At 40.5% G+C, this 22,490-nt stretch overlaps 1 protein-coding gene across 1 annotated transcript in view; it reads right to left on the bottom strand.

The window, feature by feature from the left end:
* Window positions 1-11,882: 11,882 nt before the first annotated feature.
* LOC310699244 (uncharacterized protein) overlaps window positions 11,883-22,490 on the bottom strand; it is a gene marked incomplete at its 5' end in the record, with an annotated part of 52,207 nt that continues 41,599 nt past the window's right edge. Inside the window, 2 exons of the mRNA XM_083486870.1 lie at window positions 11,883-12,048; window positions 20,723-20,864. Of these exons, the coding sequence (XP_083342996.1) occupies window positions 11,990-12,048; window positions 20,723-20,864 (201 nt within the window). The 3' untranslated portion in view covers window positions 11,883-11,989. The remainder of the gene's footprint in view (window positions 12,049-20,722; window positions 20,865-22,490) is intronic.

The raw sequence follows: 22,490 nt of genomic DNA, 5'->3' as shown, positions 1-22,490 counted from the left end.
CTCCCCCCCCAACCCTGGTCTTTTTGCAGTAATAAAAGTGATGGGAAAATATACTACAAAATTTAGGATAACAAAAAGCTTGATGTAAACAATCATGTAAATTAATGTTCAATAAACAGCAGATATTGTGTGAAAAGAAATCAGGACGATTGGCCAATAAACAGCTCCTATGGAAGATTTCTTACTGTTTGGAGCATTTCAGCAAGAATTATGGGAGTGAAATCAGCCTAGTTGCACATCAACAGCAGCTAAAGTTTCAAAATGCCTGCTCTCAGTTTTTCATATCCAAATTAACAATAGTGGCCAGTTACATGAAAGAATTATGTGTATTAAAAGAATCATTGGCCCTTTTTAGTTGAGGCAGGGGCTTCTATTCGTCCTCATACCCTTAAGATATCTAAGGTGACATCTTAAAATGCACAAATACAGTACTTTTCTTGGTGCACAATTTGCTTAATCTCTCTTTTAGAGAAAGTTTTTGGCAACTTTGCTTGAAACTTTAAGTGTGCAGGAGAGTTCAAATGGATGTTTTAGGGATGTGTTTGCCCCTAAACATGGAACACAGAAGTATTAGATCATTATTTGCTCTTTGGCTGGTAGATTTCATTAACTAAAGCATATGTGTTCCATCTGTTGCTGTTTACCAGGGACACTCCATATTTTCTAGTCATCTGTGGTAAATTATTTCCAGCTTTTTTGCTTTAGGTGACTCCTTCTTCTCACTGGTTGCATCCAGACACAAAGTAGAATTTAGCTAAATAAGTAGTGAGAGAGTGAGATGAGTTTTCCCCTAGCTGTTCCCCCCACAACTCTTCCAAAATATGCATATATGGGGGAATATGTAGAAAATTACATATATTTGTGAAAATTCATTATATTAGAGGAAATTGCATACAGAAAGGTTATATTAGGACAAATGCATAGTGCATGCTGGTAGATTTTCATGAAGACCTTTAATTTTTTTTTATAAAAAAGTCACAAAGTGATGTAAAAATGTGTCATACTAAACTTAAGGTGGGAGAAATGAGATTCTGACTACACATCAGGAAGAAATTTCTGACGGTAACAGCTGTTCGACAGTGGAATGAACTCTCTCATGAGGTTGTGGACTCTCCTTCCTTGGAGGTTTTCAAGCAGAGGTTGGATGGCCACCAGTGATGGATGCTTTAGTTGTGATTCCTGCATTGCAGGGAGTTGGACTGAATGGCCCTGTGCATCCCTTCCAACTCTACAGTTCTGTTATTCTATGATTTTGTTTCAAAGTGATGTAATATAATAAGGAAAAGAGATTGTGCTGTATTTGTGGCCAGTATTATGAAACAAGAATAGTCACCTGCTGTTATATCCCTCAAGATATTCTAATAAGACAAAGGTCATATCTGAAAGTTATGTCTCAGGCAGCTATAATTTATCTTAGAAAATTGCCTCACAGTGGTTTTGTGAAATATTGTTATTGTAAATACATGCACTTCTCAGCTCCTGCTATATCAAAATAATGTTTTCCTCATTCAGATGCTTCCCTAAGAATGTTTCCTGCCTTCATTACAGCAAGCTTCTCTGAATGAGCTATAATATGACCTAAGCAATGAGCAAAATAAGACATAATACTAGTCCTGGATTATTGCTCACCGAACAGGGTATTTCTCACTGTCCCACTTATGGAAGCCTCCAAGGATCAAACTGCAGCAAAGGGACTCAACCCCAAATCCAGACTATCGCAGAAATTACCAAAAGAACATTATATAGACACTTGTGAAAAATATCAATAGAATCCTGAGTGCTCACTGGAAGGACAGATCCTGAAGCTGAGGCTCCAATACTTTGGCCACCTCATGAGAAGAGAAGACTCCCTGGAAAAGACCCTGATGTTGGGAAAGATTGAGGGCACAAGGAGAAGGGGACGACAGAGGACGAGATAGTTGGACAGTGTTCTCGAAGCTACCAACATGAGTTTGACCAAACTGCGGGAGCCAGTGAAAGACAGGAGTGCCTGGCGTGCTCTGGTTCATGGGGTCACAAAGAGTCAGACATGATTAAATGACTAAACTACAACAACATAGGGAAATGAGAAATGCAGGGTTTGGGGGGGTAGGTAAATCTTCACTGAATTATTTTTAAAATGAAAATAAGCAGACAACATTTATGTCTGGACAAAATTCTTGACCATGAATGGTGAAAAGGTTTTATGTTAGCCATCTATTTTGAAAACACATATTTTCATGTTTTACAAGTCAGTGTCACTGCTCAGGTGAGGCAGAGGTCAGCAATAAAACAACAGATCTCTGGAAGTCCATTGAAAGTTGACTATGGGGTTGCAGCGCTCATCTCGCTTTCAGGCCGAGGGAGCTGGCGTTTATCCACAGACAGCTTTCCAGGTCATGTGGCCAGCGCGACTAAACCACTTCTAGTGCAACAGAACACTGTGATGGAACCAAAGCACATGGAAATGCTGTTTACCTTCCACCCACAGCGGTATCTATTTATCTACTTGCACTGGTATTCTTTCAAACTGTTAGGTTGGCAGGAGCTGGGACAGAGCAATGGGAGCTCACCCCATTGTGGGGATTCAAACCGCTGACCTTCTGATCAGCAAGCCCAAGAGGCTCAGTGGTTTAGACCACAGTGTCACCTGCACTACACCTGTACACCTATTCCTTGGGCAGCAGATCAACAGCCCAAAAGTGGTTCCTGGGACAGAATGCACAGGAATGAGGTCCCTTCATGAAAAACTGGCCAATGGGACCAGCCATCTTTTCCCCAGAATTGCACCTGCGAATGCACCATTGGCCATACTTCTCTCTCAAGAATACCTCTGTGAATTTTGCCACATCCTGATGTAGTGTTGCTCTCATTGGAGCATTCCACCTCAAGAGCATTGCAGAAAGCAGCCAAGCCACTGCATGAAACAGTGGGAAGGTTATGTTTGCTTGAAAAGAAAAGAAAAGAAAAGAAAGACAGACCATTGGCATGTCATCTGTAAAGGTAAGGACACTTCTTGATTGTTGCAGGTTTTCCTCCAGAAGTTTAATCTAATATCTGGGGGTGCATTTTCACACACATCCTGAAACTTACAGAAATAAAAACCACTAAGACTGAATAGTTTGATCCAGCACTTCTGGGCTCTCATTGCCAGATACTTGAGTTCACTATTTAAGAAAAGAACTAAGATACATTCCATTTGTAATGAAAAGCTGCTTGTTGTTTTCGGCGGAGAGGTTTTGCAATGGAGTAGTGCTGTGCTTGAAGCAATAAAGTAATGAAGAGATGATTTCACAGTGATGTCAACCTGTTTGTTCCCAATGTCCTTAGTGAGCTTTGGATTGGTTCCTGAAGGAGAGATGATTGGGATGTTGTTGTTTTTATTGGTGGGATGCTGTTTCCCTAGTGTTGGAACACTTCTAGGAAATGTGAGGTTGCTGAGAGTTGGCACTTTTTGAAAAGCTCCTGCTGCCAAATGGCCTTGCATGCTCTTTGAAGTTAGGCATGGTTAGTGGGAGGAAAGAAACACAACCTTTTGTTCTGGTAACATTTCTCCTATGCTCTGTTTTGCACTTGACGAAGTGGGTCCCTACCATCCTTGGCTCTATAGTTCTGCTTGCAATGGTGCTTCACTGATTTGTGTTCTTAATTGCACAAAGTTACAATTCAAATACCATATCACTGAATTCTCGTCCTTGTACTTAGATTCCTAAACTTATTTCTTAGCATGCATCCAGTTATATTTATTTCACCACGTGAGTTATAAATTTTTATCCCTAGGGATTTCCTTTAAATGTGTATGGTGTACTGTGCAGAGCCCATTGAACCCTTGACCATCATGAATTTTACTCATAACTTCCACCCTTGCTAGCCCAGGCTGAGTCAGTCATGTACAATCTCATCACAACATGGTGCGGAGTTCACTACACATCAGGTTTGGGCTCCTGTTTGCAAACAACTGCTCAAAAATCCATTGTTACAAACGGGTGTCGATCCATGCTCATGCTTGGTATAAGTAAACAAAAAAGGTGGAAATCGGAATAGGATATCTAAAAACAGAGATTACTGTTAGTTTTAAAAAGCCATATGAGAAAATTAATGGCAACAGAAGAAAAGCATGTCTTGTTGGCATTAATTTACTGAGTGCAGTCTTTGCCGTTCCTCATCCCATTTCTCTTATTTGTATCTTATTTATGTTCTCTTCAAATGCAAGGTCAGAAATAGTCAGAGTTCTTTTTCATCGAACTCACAAATATTCTCATTCCTGGCCATCTCCTCTTCTCTCATTTTCTCTAGTTCCTACCTGTTACCCTAGGAACCGGCTGTTGTGTTAGCTGTACAAATTCCACAGCCACTATAGGTGGGAACTATGCAAGGTGTTATATTGGAGTGAAAAGAAGAAACATTAGTTTCACTTTGATCTTAGCATGGTGTCCAGATACGATTAGGTTTATTAAATTTATATATCACTGATTTATTTTTTTAAAAGCCTGGACCAAAATTAGTGATAAGATCATATAAACCAATTTAAAAAGATTTAACAATGCAATACCATATCACAGTTACTGCCCAAATGGCCAGGAAAACAAAAATGTCCTTGTCTATTGCTGTGCAAGGTTGGTACCTGGTGTGTTCCCCTGGGAGAGCATTCAATAAATTTGGGCGGCAGGGAGCTGCTGCAGGGAAAACCAGCTTCTTATAAAGAAACAGTTGTCTTTTCCATTTGATCATTCCATTTTTCCTAATGTTCATTGTTCATTATATGAACAGCTGTGTGAGGTCTGACTGTGAGGTATAAATTCCTTAAATAAATCTATAGGGGACTTGCAGAAACCCTGATAAAACAGTCAGAGTGTAGGTGGATAGGCACTTACCTGGCCACAAAATAACTTTTGAAAAAGCCCAGACACTCCACAGAGCGAAGGAAACAATCTTGTGAATTCACAACTGTTGGTTATTCCAGTGCATTTATCCATGCTATATTAAATGCTGTATTAAATGTGTGGTTATGCACAGATTTCAAATGTCATAAATAGAGGGAAATGTAATCTCTTCATCCAATGAAGAGGTGGTGGTGGTGGAGCCCCAAATCATTAAATCTAGAAACCATAAGGACCCAAACCCATCTGTAGGCTCCCTGTGCAGAAACCTACTAATTCATGTAGATTAAGACTCTTCACTGATACCTATGTATCATAGTTAATGATGCACCTTTAAAACTAATGTGTACATTTAATTAAAATGCATGCTATCAAATTCTCTGTGTAGGTAGCATTTGTGATATTTATTGAAGGTTGCATGAAACAATGTGCAAATTAACAAATACAAGCTATCTCTCATTGTTAGAATAAGGATATATCATCTGTAACATTCTTTCCATTCTGTATAACAGTAGCACTCTCAGTTCCCCAATTATAAATTGCTTTCACTGATTAAAATTGGCCTTTAAAAATTAATTGATTAATCTACTGATTAAAGCTTGCAGTTCTCATATAAACATGCTATATTTTATTCCTCATCTTCGGTACAACTAGGGATAAGGGAAGAATCTGCCAAACTCAGATTCCTAAATTCCAAGCTCACCTGATTTGATCCAAGCAAATTAGATCACTGGTCCACTTCAGATTTCACAGTTAAGCAAATTCCTCTGTCAGGAAGTATGAAGGTTATGCACTGCCTCCATACCTCTAAATATGTTTTATTCCTTTAAACTTTTCAGAATAGGGCACCTGGAGTGGTTAGTGCATGGAACTCCTTGCCAGCACAGAGCAACAAAAGCAAGTGGCCCCAGGAATGAAAGAACTTGATGTCATTCCAATGCTCTCAGGGGAATTGTGCAATGGCTGCCCCTGTAAATACTGGGTTTTAATAGGTCTGTCTATCCCTTGGTATAATGGAAAGCAGGATTTAACACTTCATATTCAGTATTAGTTTCAATGTTATGAATTTCTTCAGAATTTTTGTGATTTGAATTCTAAATCGGGCTCTCACATAAATTAACAGATGTAAACATTATGGCAAAAAAATGATACCCGGTCTCAAAGATACTGAAAAGCAATGCACTTTTTATTAATATGTAATGCATTTTGGGCATAATGGACCTTCCACAGAGGTGTTTTTTAAAAAAAACACACAAAAAATGACTAGGATGACAATAAATAAAAATTGCAGTGCCACTCTGTCAACCTACATTACGCTCCCAGATCCCTATTTTCTTCCGACAAAATATGTATTTTATCATGTGCAAAAGGATTTCATTCTCATTTGTGGGTGGAATGGGATTATCTTTATCATTAAGCAATAATCAGTAATATTAATCCTGTGGAGGGTTCTGTGAGCAGAATAATAAAGAGGTAATTTTTGCTGTTCCTCTTCTCCTGCATCAGCTCCCACAATATTCCAGGAGAAATCCCAAACCCCTAAAGTGAATTTGGGTTTGGGTGTGTGCAAAGTCTTCACAGGTTCACAGGGAATTGGCAAATCATCATCATCATCATCTAATAATAATAATAATGTTCCCCTCCCTCTTCTAACAGAAGGCTCCACTAGTCAAAGAGTAAAAAGATGCTACAGGATACAACCAAAGTGCGAACCTGACCGATAACTTGTCTTTAGATTTTAAATACAATATATGATAACATGTTACCAGAAACTATAATTTAAGGCTTCCCAGCATTAAAGCAAATGATATCCTGATTAAAATGTTCAGTAGTTACGACGTGTATAATTTCAATTTTTATTTTTAAATACAGCATTTTATGAGCAAGGATGATATTAGTATTAATTTCCTTCTGCTTTCAAAAGCTTGTGCATGACCCAGGCAGTCTTGCTGGGAAACTGAAGTAATGACAGATGGCAAGTAAATGAGGGATAAAAACTAACCTGTTAAATAATATGACATGAAATTTAGCGTTTAAATTCCCATCTGGAATGCCTTTACACTCAACTGGTCTTCTGGGGTTTCAGTGAGAGTGTACACAACATGCGGCAAATTTATGAGTCTATAATCCAATTCCAAGAGCTTGCAAATGGACTGTAGCACACATGGCTGCTTTGCTGAAACTAGGACCTCAGGGACCACATAAGGTAGCAATTACAGATCCACACAGGGTGCTCATTGCTTTTGGATTTTAGTTATGATGGCCACAGAAAGCAATACATCTCAGCACTGGAAATCTCTCTTGGTACCTTGGTATTAGAAAGCTTCTGATGGAGAGTGCCAATTTTAAACCTGAGATTGAGGGGTGGTGGTGGCGGCGAGGGGGAGTGGGTGGAGTCAGCCAGCTCTGATATTTTTTTGAATCTGAACATTATGTTACATTGCTGGTTAGGTATGGCAGATGACAAGAACAGAACCAAAACACAAGGGAAAGAAATGTAAGTTGTGGATATTTCAGTGGCTTGCCTGCAAGGGATGCCTTCCATCTGCCTTTAGCGCTATGAGTGAGTGAGCTTACCAGCCCAATCCTGATGGAGAGTAAAAATAAATATATTTTACAGAACCATTTTGATAGCATGCATCTTCTATCATGAACCTGGTGTCAGATCCCTTTTCTGCAGAGGATGAAGCTGAGGACTCTGAATCAGAAGGGGAGTGACAAGCTGGGTCAGCTCCAGAATCACTTCCACAAAACAAATCTGTGGTGCCGGTGCCTCTCGGGCCTCTCTGCCACCGTCACACTTGGAGGACTAGCACAGAAGTCCCAGTGTGGCTGTAGTTTCCTCCATGGCTCTGTTGGAGTAAAAGACTGCTGGAGTGGATATGACCCCATTATATGAAGAAGCACCTTTCAATGAAGGCACAGCTTTCTGTTAGAATGCAGCTCGTCCTCCTATATACAGGGCTCAGCCTCAATTTGACTGGTGCTGAGGCAACATCAGAGCTCTGCCCTCTGTTAATATTCAGGCAGAGTCCTGTGCAAGGTATGTCAAACATGTGCCTCCCTGCTTTCCTTTAAATGCTCTCATTACCCCTGAGTTTGGGTCTAAAGGAAAGACTGTGCTACTTACTAGAGATTCCTGGAAGAGCCAAAAACTGCTCTTTGCCTCCAGGACCTTCAAGCAGACAGTAGTTCAGATCCGGATCAAAGCAGGACCTGCCGTCAGTAACCGCACCAGCATGTCAGAATAGATATAGTTGATTTAAAGAATCCAGTGAACAGCTGCAAAGGACCCTGTTGTCCAATAATATAGACAGATTACATACAAGAAGAGTATTTCCCTGTATTGATGAGTAATGTGAGAATGGTAATTGAAATCTGTTTTACTACGTATTAACTACCAATACATATTAACCTATTACAGTGGTACCTTGGGTTACCGGTAAGTACTTAATTCGTTCCGGAGGTTCATTCTTAACCTGAAACTGTTCTTAACCTGAAGCACCACTTTAGCTAATGGGGCTTCCTCCTGCTGCCGTGCCGCCAGAGCACGATTTCTGTTCTCATCCTGAAACAAAGTTCTTAACCCGAGGTAATATTTTTGGGTTAGCAGAGTCTGTAACCTGAAGCGTATGTAACCTGAAGTGTATGTAACCCGAGGTACCACTGTACTGTGTCAAGCCAGCTTTACTTTTGCATAATATGGGCAAAGAACTTCAGATCAGAGCTGAGCTTGCAACAGGTCTCTTTTTTCTCTTTGTTCTTCCAAGCTTGCAAAGTAAGCTTAGTGGCACCTTACCCCTCTCCGGGGGAGGAGGTGAAGATTTTTAGTAAATGCTTATAAACTACTTTGAGATACCAACAATTGGTATAAACGATAATCCCTGTTGCTATTAATGGAAACAGATACAATAATTAATGGCCTATTTGGTTTCCGTTGTCAGGCTCACTAACCAGTGCAGCAGAAGATTAATATGCTCTTGCAAAGCAACCCTACCGAAGTGACCCATCCAACTAGCAGTGTTTCACACCTGCTTCTATAACAGTTTCAGATGATGAGTCTCAGTAAATGGTGAAATACAGTTATAGGACCTTGCAAGCACTGTAGCAATGCTCACATCATCAACCTCGGCAGTGCATCAGGGAAATTCTACTGATACTCAGAACATCCTGTTAATCCCTTCTAGATATTCTTCCTATACAGAATAATGCACTGCCCAGTAATGTCTTCATGATGTTCCTACAATGAACACTGTAAAGCAAACTTGCTGGCTACTGAGAGTTGGTATATGATCAGTTACTTGTATATGATCAGTTACTTGTGGGTTTTAATAAAGAGGATGCCATTCTTACTGTCATCCTGCCTTCTCCAGGCACCTTCTCATTGTTTACTCCTTTCTACCTCATTGGGGGAGGGACTGTATATTGCAATACAAATGCAGGGTTTCCAACTCCATGTTTGCCTTATAATATTAATCTGGGGGTGGCTTTTACAGAGGAGAATTGGCAAGGGGAGGCAGTGTCTCCCCCGCATATTCTATCCTGACTGTTTTTAAGGAATTTATCACCAACTGGGTCCTGAGGTTGAAGATAAATCTGAGGACTAGAAAAATAACCACCCACCTGCCCACTGATTCTCATTCTACAGATGTCTAGACTCTCTGTGGTACCTCAGCAAAGCCAGGTTTGGAAACTCATGTTTGCCAAAGTAGCATACAATATCAACATTAGGTAGTCCCCCATCTCAGCATGCGAAGTCTGAGTGTAGACACAATCTACAAAAAACAACCTAAGCCTATGCTCTGTTGTACAGTGCTATCTCGGGTTAAGTACTTAATTTGTTCCGGAGGTCCGTTCTTAACCTGAAACTGTTCTTAACCTGAAGCATCACTTTAGCTAATGGGGCCTCCTGTTGCTGCCGCACCGCCAGAGCACGATTTCTGTTCTCATCCTGAAGCAAAGTTCTTAAACTGAAGCACTATTTCTGGGTTAGCGGAGTCTGTAACCTGAAGTGTATGTAACCTGAAGCGTATGTAACCTGAGGTACCACTGTACTCAGGTAAAGCAGTACATAATCTGTGCCTTCTCACATGTCAGACTTGGAGATACTGATACCCATCCAACAGTCTGAATCTCCATATATAATTGAACAATTTATTGTACATGTACATTTGGGAAGGTTTTATTTTTAAAGAAAAACGGGTTGCTGGATGCACAAAAATGTACACTGATGCCTATGGATTTCAGGATTTAGTTCCCTGTTATTCCTAACCCAAATTACTGATAAACCAAAGCAAGGAATGCCTTTTGCTTTCTACCACTGTTATATATTATCTTGTTTATGTTTTATTTCATATGCCCTGAAAGAAAACTAAGTAGGTGAGTTAAAATATCCTGTCCTTCACAGTGGAAAACAAAGCAATTTAAAAGTGGAGGTTCATAATTTACTACTTACATCTATTTCCTCTGCAAAATTGAATTTAGTGCGATGGAGAAGCAGTAGGCATTCTAATTTGAAAATAAAAGGCTACTGTTGGCACAGCCACTGTGGGGGTGGAAGGGCAGAGGGGACTGTGGTACAGGATCCACAGCCCTCATGGGGCTCATACTCTGAGCTTTCTTATAAAAGAAGAAAGCTTGTAGTTTTAATGAGATGTTTTTTTAAAAAACCACCACAACAAATGCTTTTTAGAATACAATGTTTGCTTTCTAACAAATTAATCTTGAATTTGTCCATACATGGGTATCTGTATTTTGGTTGCTGTAATTTTCCCCCATGATAACCATTTTGTGTTAGGCAGCACTCGAAGTTGCCAGTTGTGGTAAGACAAAACTTGCAGCAACTATTGTGTCTGTGGTGCCCATGGCCTCCCCAAATAAGTGTCCTTGGGCCCTCAAAGGAGAGCAGCCACCGGCCTATCTACTTTCAGGTACACAAAATAGGTCCTCAATATGTATTCAAGTTTATTATTCTCAATAGGTTTGGTCAAGCTTGATGTACAAGCCACAGAAAATTGCAGCAAATAGGTCCAGCTGGTTTTCCTGACATAGTATATTTTTAGAGCAGAATACTCGTGCTTCTCAGTAGGAAATATGATTCAGTTCAAAGCTGGTTTCACATTTTAGCATGTATGCATTTTTCACAGTGGAGGTACTGCTTAGGAATCATTGAGAACACAAATGATTGTTGGTAAAACAATTTTCACATCACAAAATGTATCCCAGTGTCCCATACACTTAGTGCTTTGCTCAGTGTGAAACACGATGCACCTTACGCCACGTTTATATCCTATATGCCACCTTTTGGGTTTACACTTTTTATAGATGTGCTTCAAACTAGGAACAATTCTTTAATAAGATTATAAATCCTAATTTGCCAGCCCACCCTGCCTGCCCCAAACAGGCCCATCCATCATAAGAAACAATATGAATATAAAGACTTCTTGTGGATTTGTTGTCATGGAAACCACATTTCGACTCTGCTATCTCCTGCATTGTTTTTTCTAGCTCTTTTCTTTCCCTAAATTACCATTCTGTCCTATATTCTACATTTTAATTTGAGTGGTGAACCTTGCTCCATTTGGAACAAAACATCCCTGAGAAAGATTTAAAAAACAAAACAAAAAAACCCTCCTGCCAAGAAGTGTTCACTTATTTTCTGTAGGTAATACAGAAATCGTCTAGGCATCTTACTAATTCTTGCATGATCCTGAAGGTGTCATCTTCCAGGTCAGATACTAAACTGACATCCTGACTGCTTGATACAAGCTTATTTGAAAGTGATTTGGATGATATTTCTTGTAGCGTCTGTGACATCTTTGATTTGTGAAGCTGTGTATGTTGTCAACTGCATAGATAAAAGGATGTTTGAAGAGTCCAGAACTTGAATGCTACAAAGTGAAGGTTGTAGTCTTTGGTCCATATTCTGAATCATACTTCTCTTGCTATATTGAGACAATTACCTAGCTTTACAAGTATGGATTGCTTTTTTCCTTATTTTATTTTGATATTTACAAAATATCAAACTGATCTCGTGGTGGGCAGCAAGAATACATTACTGTACATTAATAAAATGGGAGGAGACAAGACAATAAATAGAGGCATGCTTATAACATCTGAACTGGCAGTGGCTATCCAGGAAAGACGTCTGGTGCTTGTACTGGATAGCTCTCAGAAAATGCTGCAGCAGCTGTGAATAAAGTAGATTCAATTTTGGGGGTAATTAGAAAAGTGACTAAAAATAAAAATTGCCAATATAATGCATAATACATATAATATATATTATACACGTAACATAATACAACTTATGGGATGAGCATATTTGGAATACTGTGCATAGTTCTCAAAATTCTATTTGATGTATTACTATTCTAATCGTTAAAAATTTTACCGGCCTTTCTCTGGGACAAGTTACAACTATTTTATAGGAGCTATTAGGTGCTGTTACACACTAATATTAATGGAAGTCTTAGGCCCTCCACAAACTCTTAAAGTAACGCATTACACATGTGAAAAGATACCCACACCATCCTTGCCACAATCAGGACTAGAAATTTCTGGAGTTTTGAAAAAATATGGGGTCCTTGAACTCTTTGTCAGAATCACAGAATATGAACAACTCATCCCTGTTTCACCCTGGATCATATTTGTCAACTTGGTTAATTTTTCATCCACTTGAAAGCAGGATCTGGAAAACGCAAATACAGGATACAACCAAATGCATAATATATAATATGCATGTGAGTCCATATAATCAGGAATGGAAATGCTCTCTGCATTGGAAGGAAGAAAGGTGCAGTAAATTCTTATATAGGAACATTGGAAGAGCCTTGCTGGATCAGGCCAAAGGGCCATCACGGTCCCGCATCCTGGTCCCACAGTACCAACCAGATGCCCATGGTATCTGAGTGAAGCAGCACTCTTCCCACTTGTGATTCCCTGAAACTGATATTCAGAGCCATGAACCCCAGATATGACCCTTCTGAAGGAGTGAACACATTCAAATGCCTGTTATGCTATGTCATAGCCATAATGTGAAAAACATTCCCAAATAATAGCTCTTTGCTGGAAGAAAGACATTAGTGATTCTCAACTATAGTCCCCACTGAACAATGCTAGTCCACAGCCATTCTCTTAACAAAGCAATCTATATTATGCTAGGTGTTGTTCTCCAGAAATGTTGCTTGTCTAGCAGACAGCCCCTTTTAAGCACAAAGCCCGAATCTGTACATTCAATACGATAGTAAAGCACTGATAAATAGAATTTCGCTTTCAGTTAAATTACACCTTTCATCTCGAAAGGTCACAAAGTGCTTTAGCAAATTCAGTAATAATGCAAACTGCTCTCATGGGTACAACAATAAATGGAAAATATGAAGCAGAAGGCAGCACCTTCTTTCCTCCCTCCAGCCCACCTGGCATCATTGTATAACCTCTTATTCCCTCTTGTTCATTACTCCTTTCCTATAAAAAGCTAATTTTTGCTAACCTTTGCTCAGCCTAGTTTCTCCCAAATGTTGTTTGACTACAACTCCCATCATCCCTGACCATCAGGGCTAGGGCTAGCTAGGGCTAATGGGAGCTGTAGTCCAATAACATCTGGAGGGTGTCCGATTGGGTAAATCCGGTTAATCCTAATCCATTCTCAATATTAAAAATTACATTAATGGTTTTTGGGATGTCTGTAGTACCCCAGTGATATTTGCAGTGTGTGCTGGGGGTGATTTTGGACCCCATAAATTTTTGTTTGTTTGTTTCTGTGGCATCACATGAAGTGTGATTGACAAAACAATTCAGAAACCTTGGTCCCCAAACAACATATGGTTTGTGCCAACCTATTTACGCCTGCCCCCCCCCCACAATACAGTTTATTGTTCCAGGAGGCCTTTCATGTCCAGGAGGAAAATGGGAAGTGATAACTGGCTAAAATTTGGGGACATTGTACAGCTTGCAATTTGTGACAGTGTCCTAGAAACAAGTAGCACTCCGTAGCACTATTGGTCCAGCATTTTTCAACTGCTCGCATTTCTTCATTTTATATTCCTAGGATTTTTAGATGACACAAAGCAGAGACAATTGTACAGAGGATTCTATAGAGGATTCTATAGAGGATTCTATAGAGGATTCTATAGAGGATTCTATAGAGGGTGGCGCTTGGGGGGGAATTGTCATCACGCCACTCCTTGGTGTGTGGAGTGCCTCAGGGTGCAATTCTCTCCCCGATGCTTTTTAACATCTTTATGCGCCCCCTCGCCCAGCTTGTCCGGAGTTTTGGGCTGGGTTGCCATCAGTATGCTGATGACACCCAACTCTATCTGTTGATGGATGGCCATCCTGACTCGGCCCCAGACACGCTGACCAGATGTCTGGAAGCGGTGGCTGGATGGTTACGTGGGAGCCGACGATATGGGATCGAGGGGGCAACTCCCATCTCTTGCGGGGGTGCAATTAGTGCCAGCACCGTCCGTTAAGAGTTTGGGTGTAATCTTCGATACCTCCCTCTCTATGGAGTCGCAGATTACAGCTATAACAAAGGCGGCATTTTTTCATCTCCGCCAAGCTAAGCAGTTGGCCCCTTATCTCTCTCGTCCTGACCTAGCCACTGTGATCCATGCGACGGTCACCTCCAGACTGGATTATTGTAACTCGCTCTACGTGGGGCTGCCCTTGAGACTGACCCAGAAACTCCAGCGGGTGCAGAATGCCGCGGCGAGACTCCTTATGGGGTCTTCGCTGCGAGAGCACATTCATCCGGTATTATACCAGCTGCACTGGCTCCCGGTGGAGTACAGGATCAGGTTTAAGGTGCTGGTTTTAACCTTTAAAGCCCTATACGGCCTAGGACCCTCGTACCTACGGGACCGCCTCTCCTGGTATGCCCCACAGAGAAACCTACGGTCTGCAAATAATAACATCCTCAAGGTCCCAGGCCTCAGAGAGGTTAGGCTGGCCTCAACTAGAGCCAGGGCCTTCTCGGCTGCGGCTCCAAACTGGTGGAATGCTCTGTCACAAGAGACTAGGGCCCTGCGGGACCTGACATCTTTCCGCAGGGCCTGCAAGACAGAGTTGTTCCGCCAGGCTTTTGGTCAGAGCGCAGCCTGACTCCCTCCTCTGGCAACCTGCACAGAATTTTGTTTAATCGGTTGCCATCAATTTGATTTTAACTAATTTTTATGGTGAAATGTTTTTAGAATGTGTTATTATTTGATTGTTTATTTGTTGTTAGCCGCCCTGAGCCCGGCTTTGGCTGGGGAGGGCGGGATATAAATAAAAATTATTATTATTATTATTATTATTATTAAAGTTGACAATGGCTTGATAATCGACACACTAAGCAAAATCTCATTCAAACAAAGGCAAATGCAAAGTATTTCAGTTATGAAGTCAGAATCAGGTTTGTTAGGAGTGGGTTTTTTAAAAAACCAACAACCTAGTATTTTATCTGTATGGATGCTAAAAGTTTGTAAACATGGGAAGAGATGAAATGCTAATCACAGGATCAGCCTATGTAAACAACGACTTGCATTAGAAAGTAAAAAAAATTGTAGGAGTTATGTAAAATGTGCTACCTCCCAAAGGAAAAAGGCGATCATGTGGCAAAGGCTTATCACATTCTTTGCACAGAACTGGGATTCATATTCCCTGTTGTTTTCAAGGAGAAGATGATTGCATTTTGCATCTGTTCTCAGCACTGCTCAATAGCCCTAACACTGACTTAGCATTTTGCTTCTGAATGCAGTCTGATGGCATTTCCTTCTTTGGCTCTTGTTCTGTATCATCCTCTTCTCCTGTTCCTCCAGTCCAAGCAGCTGATCACCAGCTTTTGATTCAATATGTCACACAGCTAATCAGAAGGTCATTCCACAACCTTCCAAAAGTACATTAGTATTCTAGTCTCTTCATCAGTGCAACATTGTCCATTTGGGGAAAGACTGTCGCTTGCTTGGTAGAGCACCTCCTTGCATGCAAAAGGTCTCAGGTCCAATCCCTAGCATCTTCAAGTGGGGCTGCAAAAGAGTGACTCCTCCAGGAGTCCTGCCAGTGTAAGACAATGTTGAGATAGTTCTAGGACAGTTTCCTATGCTATTGCTATGTCCCAAAGGCATACTTCCACTATTCTTTTGTGAATCTGTAGGCCAAACTAGATGTTATGCCATTCGCACAATTAGCAACTGCATGAATGGCTTTTAAAAAGGAAGCTGAAAACCTCTACCACTGCCCCCACCTACCAATCCAGACTGAGATCCAGGTGTTTATGTGGACGTAAGACAGTGGATTTTTAAAAATAAGAAAGTTTGCTCTCTGCTGTCAGAACTGCCCTCTACCTTGCATTTTAAAACAAACAAACAACAAAACAAAAAAACCTTTGCAGCAAATAGAACCCCCCCCCTTTGTCATGCAAATAGGATCCAGATTGGAAACACAGGAGCAGCGAACAGTTAAGACCCCCTCCCATTCCAGCTGCCTGATCCAGACTGGGGCCCTGGCACCTATAATTTACTTTTAAAAAGCCAATTACACAGTTGCTAATTGAGCCAATGATACCACATTCAATTTGATCCTGAGTCCTCTGAGGGGAGAGGCAGTCAGACTTCTTATGAAGGAAAAAGAAGGAAAAGTGAAATCCTAAGTTGTGTAGCCTGGCATGTGCCCCCCCCCCCCGCCTTGGCTCTATATTTTCCTGCTGCCATGTTTGGCTCCCCCAGTCAATGGTGTGTGAGTAATGGTGTGTGAGAGTAATGGTGTGTCTATCTGCAACCACTGGGTTAGCAGCCTAGCAGGATACGAAATGTGCTTCAGTTTTCTATATTGGTCCAGACTAAATGGGTGGACTAGGTATGAGATATAAAGCAGGAAAACATGGGAAAGACAGCTCTGAGACTTTGAGTGTCTTCATTTTGAAGTGCCAATGGAGAGAATTGTCATGCCTCCTGTGTGACTAGAGGCTGCAAAGATGTGCTGAGCCTGTCTAAAAAAAGCAAGTGGGAATCCCTTTGTGACAGCTGGCATTTTGTCCCTGTAATATGCATGGGAAATAAATTTAAGTAAAGTTAAGTCTTGATCTTGCTTAGTGTCTTTTGATGATCTTCCATCCACCAGCCTTATTTCCCCTTAGTATATACAAGCTACACTGCACTTGATTTCCTTAAGTGTTCTATGAGATGTATGACAAACTTTCTGACTGGCTTTCACACGTCTAATCATTACTTAATATTTAGGTTAGCAGCCTAACATGTTGCTCTTTCAGAAAGGCAGAGGGTGGTATGCAGACCCAAATTAACTACACAGCCTGATTGATTCGCCAAGATTAAGGAACGTTATCAATGGACATAAACTATTGCCCAAATATACAGTTGTTTCTTGGATTTGTGTGAATGGGCTAGAGAGCAGTACTTGCTGGAACAAGAGTAGATTCATAGCTTGATGCCAGAGCGCCTGCTTCTCATTCAAAATATCAAGGTTCAATCCTGACATCTCCAGGAAGGATTGGGAAAGGCTCCCATCTGAAAACCTGGACCACTGACCAGGCCCATGCAGAGCTTGTCTGAGGCCAGGGGCATGAGTTTCATTGGGATAAAGTTACAAACTCAAAGAAACAAAAACAAAGCAACCAGTCCCTGGCAGGGACCCCTAGCCGGCTTTGCCCTTCCAGGGCAAGTGTACCCAGCTGCTGCTCCTCCCTCTGCATGGGCCTGCCACTGACAATCAGTGTAGACCGAGCTGAGCTAGATGGACCAATGGCCTGACTGAGTATAAAGCCGCTTCCTGTGCTTGTGAGTGGTGACAATGAAATAAATGCTAGCTTTGTGCATGGCCATACAACTGCTAAGTTCCTTAGAATGCTGCACGCTCCTGTTGAGCCTTAAACAAAACCATTCAATCCCAAGCCTTTCACATCCGGCTCCTAACAGAGACTTCTCTGCCTTGTGTGATGACTGTAAGGATAAATAAAAGCACAGAGGCTTGGGGGATGCATATATTGTGTTTATTGAGTTTATATCCTGTCCTACTTCCAAAGGAGCCCAGGGCAGAAAACACATCAACATCTCTCTCTCTCTCTCTCTCTCTCTCTCTCTCTCTCTGTGTGTGTGTGTGTGTGTGTGTGAGAGAGAGAGAGAGAGAGAGAGAGAGAGAGAGAGAACATTCTATTACAGTTAAAAATGTCTAAAAACAGGTAGGGTTAAAAACATTATTTCATCCAGCAATCTCAGTGTTTCCAGAAACACACACACACACACACACACACACACACACACACAGAGAGAGAGAGAGAGAGATGTAGAGAACATATGTTGCATAAATAACATGGAAGCATTAACAAGCCTAAACAACATAGGACCAGTGATGTGATATTATCTTAAACTTTTAGCCATTTAAAGTGAAGACCAGCACTGTCAAAATACTTTGCGGTTTCTTTCTTATGCTAGGAAAAACTAAAGATATTGAAAATAAATGACCCCGTACTAGGTTACTGCTTCAAAAGCACCAATGTAAGGGATAGTCTTCTGCTGCTTCTTTCCCACCAGTGTCCAAAGTATGAACAAAATACATAAAATACTTATGCACATTTACTTGGGAATAAGTTCCATTGAATTCACTGGGACTTGCTTTTGAGTAAACATGCATAACATTGTGCTATTAAGCCAACTAATCATCTTGCTCTTAACTGCTTTTAGCTGATTCACCAATTAACTAATTACAAATTAGCAAATTTGAATGCAGATTATTTTGGGGGAATATTTAATGAGGATGTTTATCTTTGCTAATTAGCATAGGTTAATTGTGTATAGGTAAAAAACCCATTCAGCCCATTCCAAGAATCAAGAGATGCACAAAGGATGCTTGCAGTCAGTCACTTCGTTATATGGGAAATCTCTACTTAAAATTCATAATCTGAAATAATTAACTGATCCATTGACCAATCACATTTAGTTAGAAGGTAACCAAATGGACTGGAAACTGGGCTAAATGTGCTAGTTAATCTCCATATACAGTAGACTGCTGGTTAATATAAGGAATTTGGATACAGGACAGGCAATGCAGGGTAATTTTGAGAAGACACATAAATAGGTGGTGGACTGTCATGTAACATGAATGGACAGGGTCAAAACTGAAAGATAGCAGATTTGGACTGGATTCCATTTAGGGCACCTATTTATCTTGTAAAGCAGAGGATGGAAATGGGAAGGCTATATAACAGGATACAGGTGTGCATTGGCAATCTGCTGACAGAGAAATAACATAAAATTGAATTTTAAAAAATGCAAATTTGAGGAGGTTCCCATTTTAGAAAGGATGATAATTGCTTGAATAAACATCACTTCATTCCCTGAAAATATAAGGAAGGCATTGTGTAATAGGAAGACAGGAAAAAATCTATACCAAACCCTGTGACATAGCTAACATATGTCAGTGCAAATTCAATTCAACTCTGGTTGCCAGCATAGGATGCGTTAACAAAGCACTTGGAATGCTTAACACCAGAGCAAAGAATTTATGCTAAGGAAAATTCAAATGGACAGAACAAAATTGCAGCCTTCCATGAAAGAACATTGCAGAGTAAATTTTCCATTAACAGTAATAGGACTCGCCTTTCTAATTTCACACACACTGTGCTGAAATTCTCCCCTCATGCCCAGGGAAAGAAACCTCACTGGTAACTGATCTTTCCTCGGAGCATTTGGAATATACTGAAGTGAAAAATATTTTGGTGGTATGCTTCAGCTTAATTTAGAGTGCAGCAAACAAACAGTTAAGACCATGTTCAATTCATGTCAATAGGAACCTGCAGAGACATGAGAAGACATTTTATTTTGGGCAGGGATGTGAAAACCCAAAGGGCTTCACAAACATTCCACAGAGTGATGTACAAACAAAGGAAGTGGAAACAATGATTTTTTTCAAAGAGACCCATTCTTGTGTGTCTTTAAATTGGATAGTGGGGCAGATGTACACAATATATTTAAGCTCTAGGTATCATTCAGATCACAAGAGACCCGTGGGATTTAATGGCAGTGCTCTGAAGTAAGTGGTTTGATTGCAGTCTCTTACTGCAAATAGGTCCTTAGAGTAGTGGAATAGAGAGAACTGTCAAACAGATCTGAGCAACAACTGCACATAGCTAAAGTAATATCTCCCTAAGCTGCTATTTCTTGAATCCTGGATAAGCATGTGCTTATATCTTGCGCTAAGCACCTAAACTGAGCCCTAAATTAGCCATAGCTAGGTGTTCCTTAATATAGTTTATGAGCAAAATGGACTGTAAACAGGGAACTGCTGAACATGATAGATGTTAGCCAGTCTACAAACAAATATTACTGGAAGTGTGCTAAGATACATTAACTGTTTTTATTTCTTTCTATACCTTATGAATTTTATTCTAATCTCCCATCAGTATTTTGCAATATTTCCAGAAACCTCCTGTAAAAGGTTCAGCCATAGAACGTGGGCATAGCTGCCTCCCCCAGTCAAGTAAATAAATATAAATACTTAACTAACTGACCAGTTGTGTTGCAGATCACTCTGTTCTGCTCCCCTCCCCCCAAAATAGGATGCATATGGGTTAGTGCAGGTTAGAAAATTAACAAACAAAAAATAGCTGATTTCTGAAGCTGGGTAGAAGGAAGAAGCTCAGAGGCAGATTCATAAGGTTTCTGGGCTCATTTCGAACTGTTTTTATGGAACAGAGACAGTCTTGGTTCTACATGTCCCAACCCTCTTAGTCTTGCATTCCATTGCCCATAGCATTTTTATGGACTGCCTGATTGGTATGGGAGGTGCCATTTTATGGTGGTTCATGTCCTTCCTGGAAGGTTTCAGAAGATAACGCTAAGGGATTCCAGTTTTACACTTTGCCCATTTACCTATGATGTACCACATCGACTCTGCTACCCATGCTCCTTTAACATCTACATGAAACTGCTGCTCAGACGACACCAAGTTCCAGTTCTCTTGTCCACTGCATTCCAGGGAGGCAAGTTTTTGACTCAGTGCCTGAGGTCCCACCTAGAGCCAAACGAAGATGAGGTTTGAGTCAGAAGTGCTCCTAGCCAGTAAGTATAGTTGTACTCCAGCTTTACTTTTGAATGCTCAGGTAGCTTGTGTGACCAGGAGTTCTTTTGCCCAGCTTAGACTGATGCACTCATTTCTAGAGAATGTGGCTCTGGCAGTCATGATGCATGCCATAGTTACTGTGGACATCACAGATCTTCACAATTTCCCCCTCAGCCTAGGAAAAGCTGGGCAGTTTTTGAAGGCGCTGATGATTTAATACTCCTTTCCAACTCCCAGAATCTTCAGTGTTCTTATCACAGCCCCCCAATTCTTTTCCTTCCAGCAAGAGATTTATGGCCCAATTAAACTTTATCTTAGATTACATTCTGTCAGTAGCACACACAAATCTCAGTCTCTGTTTCATATCTAGGGTGGAAACCCCACTTGGGTCTGTCTCTCTGTAACACCCTTTTTGATGAATTAGTTGATCCCATTTTTTCAGTTATGTCGTTCTTGGTATTTAATTAATCTGTAAAATTAATAATGATTCATTGACCATCATATGAGACATATGTGCAGTGATTTCTTATGCATGCTTGGTTACTGTGCTCACTGTGGCTCATACTTTAGTAAGTGTGTTTGTTTATGATTGCTGCCACCTACACCAATTTTCTTTGACTTTTTTTTTTAAAAAAAGGAGAGAAATGAAGACTTATTATTAAATGGCTTTTCCACATGGGAGATTATCAACATACTGGTGACAGAAGAGACTATGATATGAGTATTAAAAAGATTATTACAATTTCCTTTAAGGAAGTTATCATTAAATAGCTTTGATTATATTCTGACCTTGCAAAACACTTGTTAAATTGGACAGATGCTGATATCAGAAGAATTATAAGCTGGTGGTATATAAGCAGCATGCTCAACTGTAATTTCTATTCTCATCTCTCTCTCTCTCTCCCCACTTTAATATCCTGAAACCATTATTCTCCTAAGACTTCCCCTGCCCCCGCTAAGCACTTCAACAACCCCAAACGGCAATTTGTCTTCCCTGAAGCTCATTTTGCCAAAACCAAAACAAAACCATACCTCTTTTGTGCTAGGCTTTCTGCAGATGCTAGTGCCAATGCATGGGCATCAAGGGGGCATGGCCACTGCCATGCAGGGTATGGGGGCAAAGCCAGCAGCATGATTCCACTGCCCCCTTCTCCATACCTATGTTTTATGCTTGGAGAATAAGTGGGGTGTTTTCTGTTTGGATACTAAGGTGTTAGAATTGTATTTTTCTTAATGCAAGAAATCATGGCTTATCTGCCAAGCTTTCTCAATGGTGGTTTGAAGAAGTCATAGACATTATTATTATTATTATTATTATTATTATTATTATTATTATTATTATTGTTATTATTATGTGGGCCTTAAAACGGTATGTCTGCAGTGTCAACTGCCAGGGCAAAGAGGTGTGTATTCATCATACACAAGAACTACGTAATGAAGGTGTCAGATGCACCTTCTGAAGAAATTCCATAACTTGACCCAGTGAATATCTCCAATATCAGAATAAGAGGAGAGGTAACCACAGAATTAAAAGACCTTCCATGAGTTCAATGACACAAACTGGATTCCACCTCATGC

Source organism: Podarcis liolepis (assembly GCF_965112155.1).
Source record: "Podarcis liolepis genome assembly, chromosome: 2".
Taxonomy (NCBI): domain Eukaryota; kingdom Metazoa; phylum Chordata; class Lepidosauria; order Squamata; family Lacertidae; genus Podarcis; species Podarcis liolepis.
The sequence above is the reverse complement of the archived record's forward strand: the minus strand, read 5'-3'. Positions and strand labels throughout refer to the sequence as shown.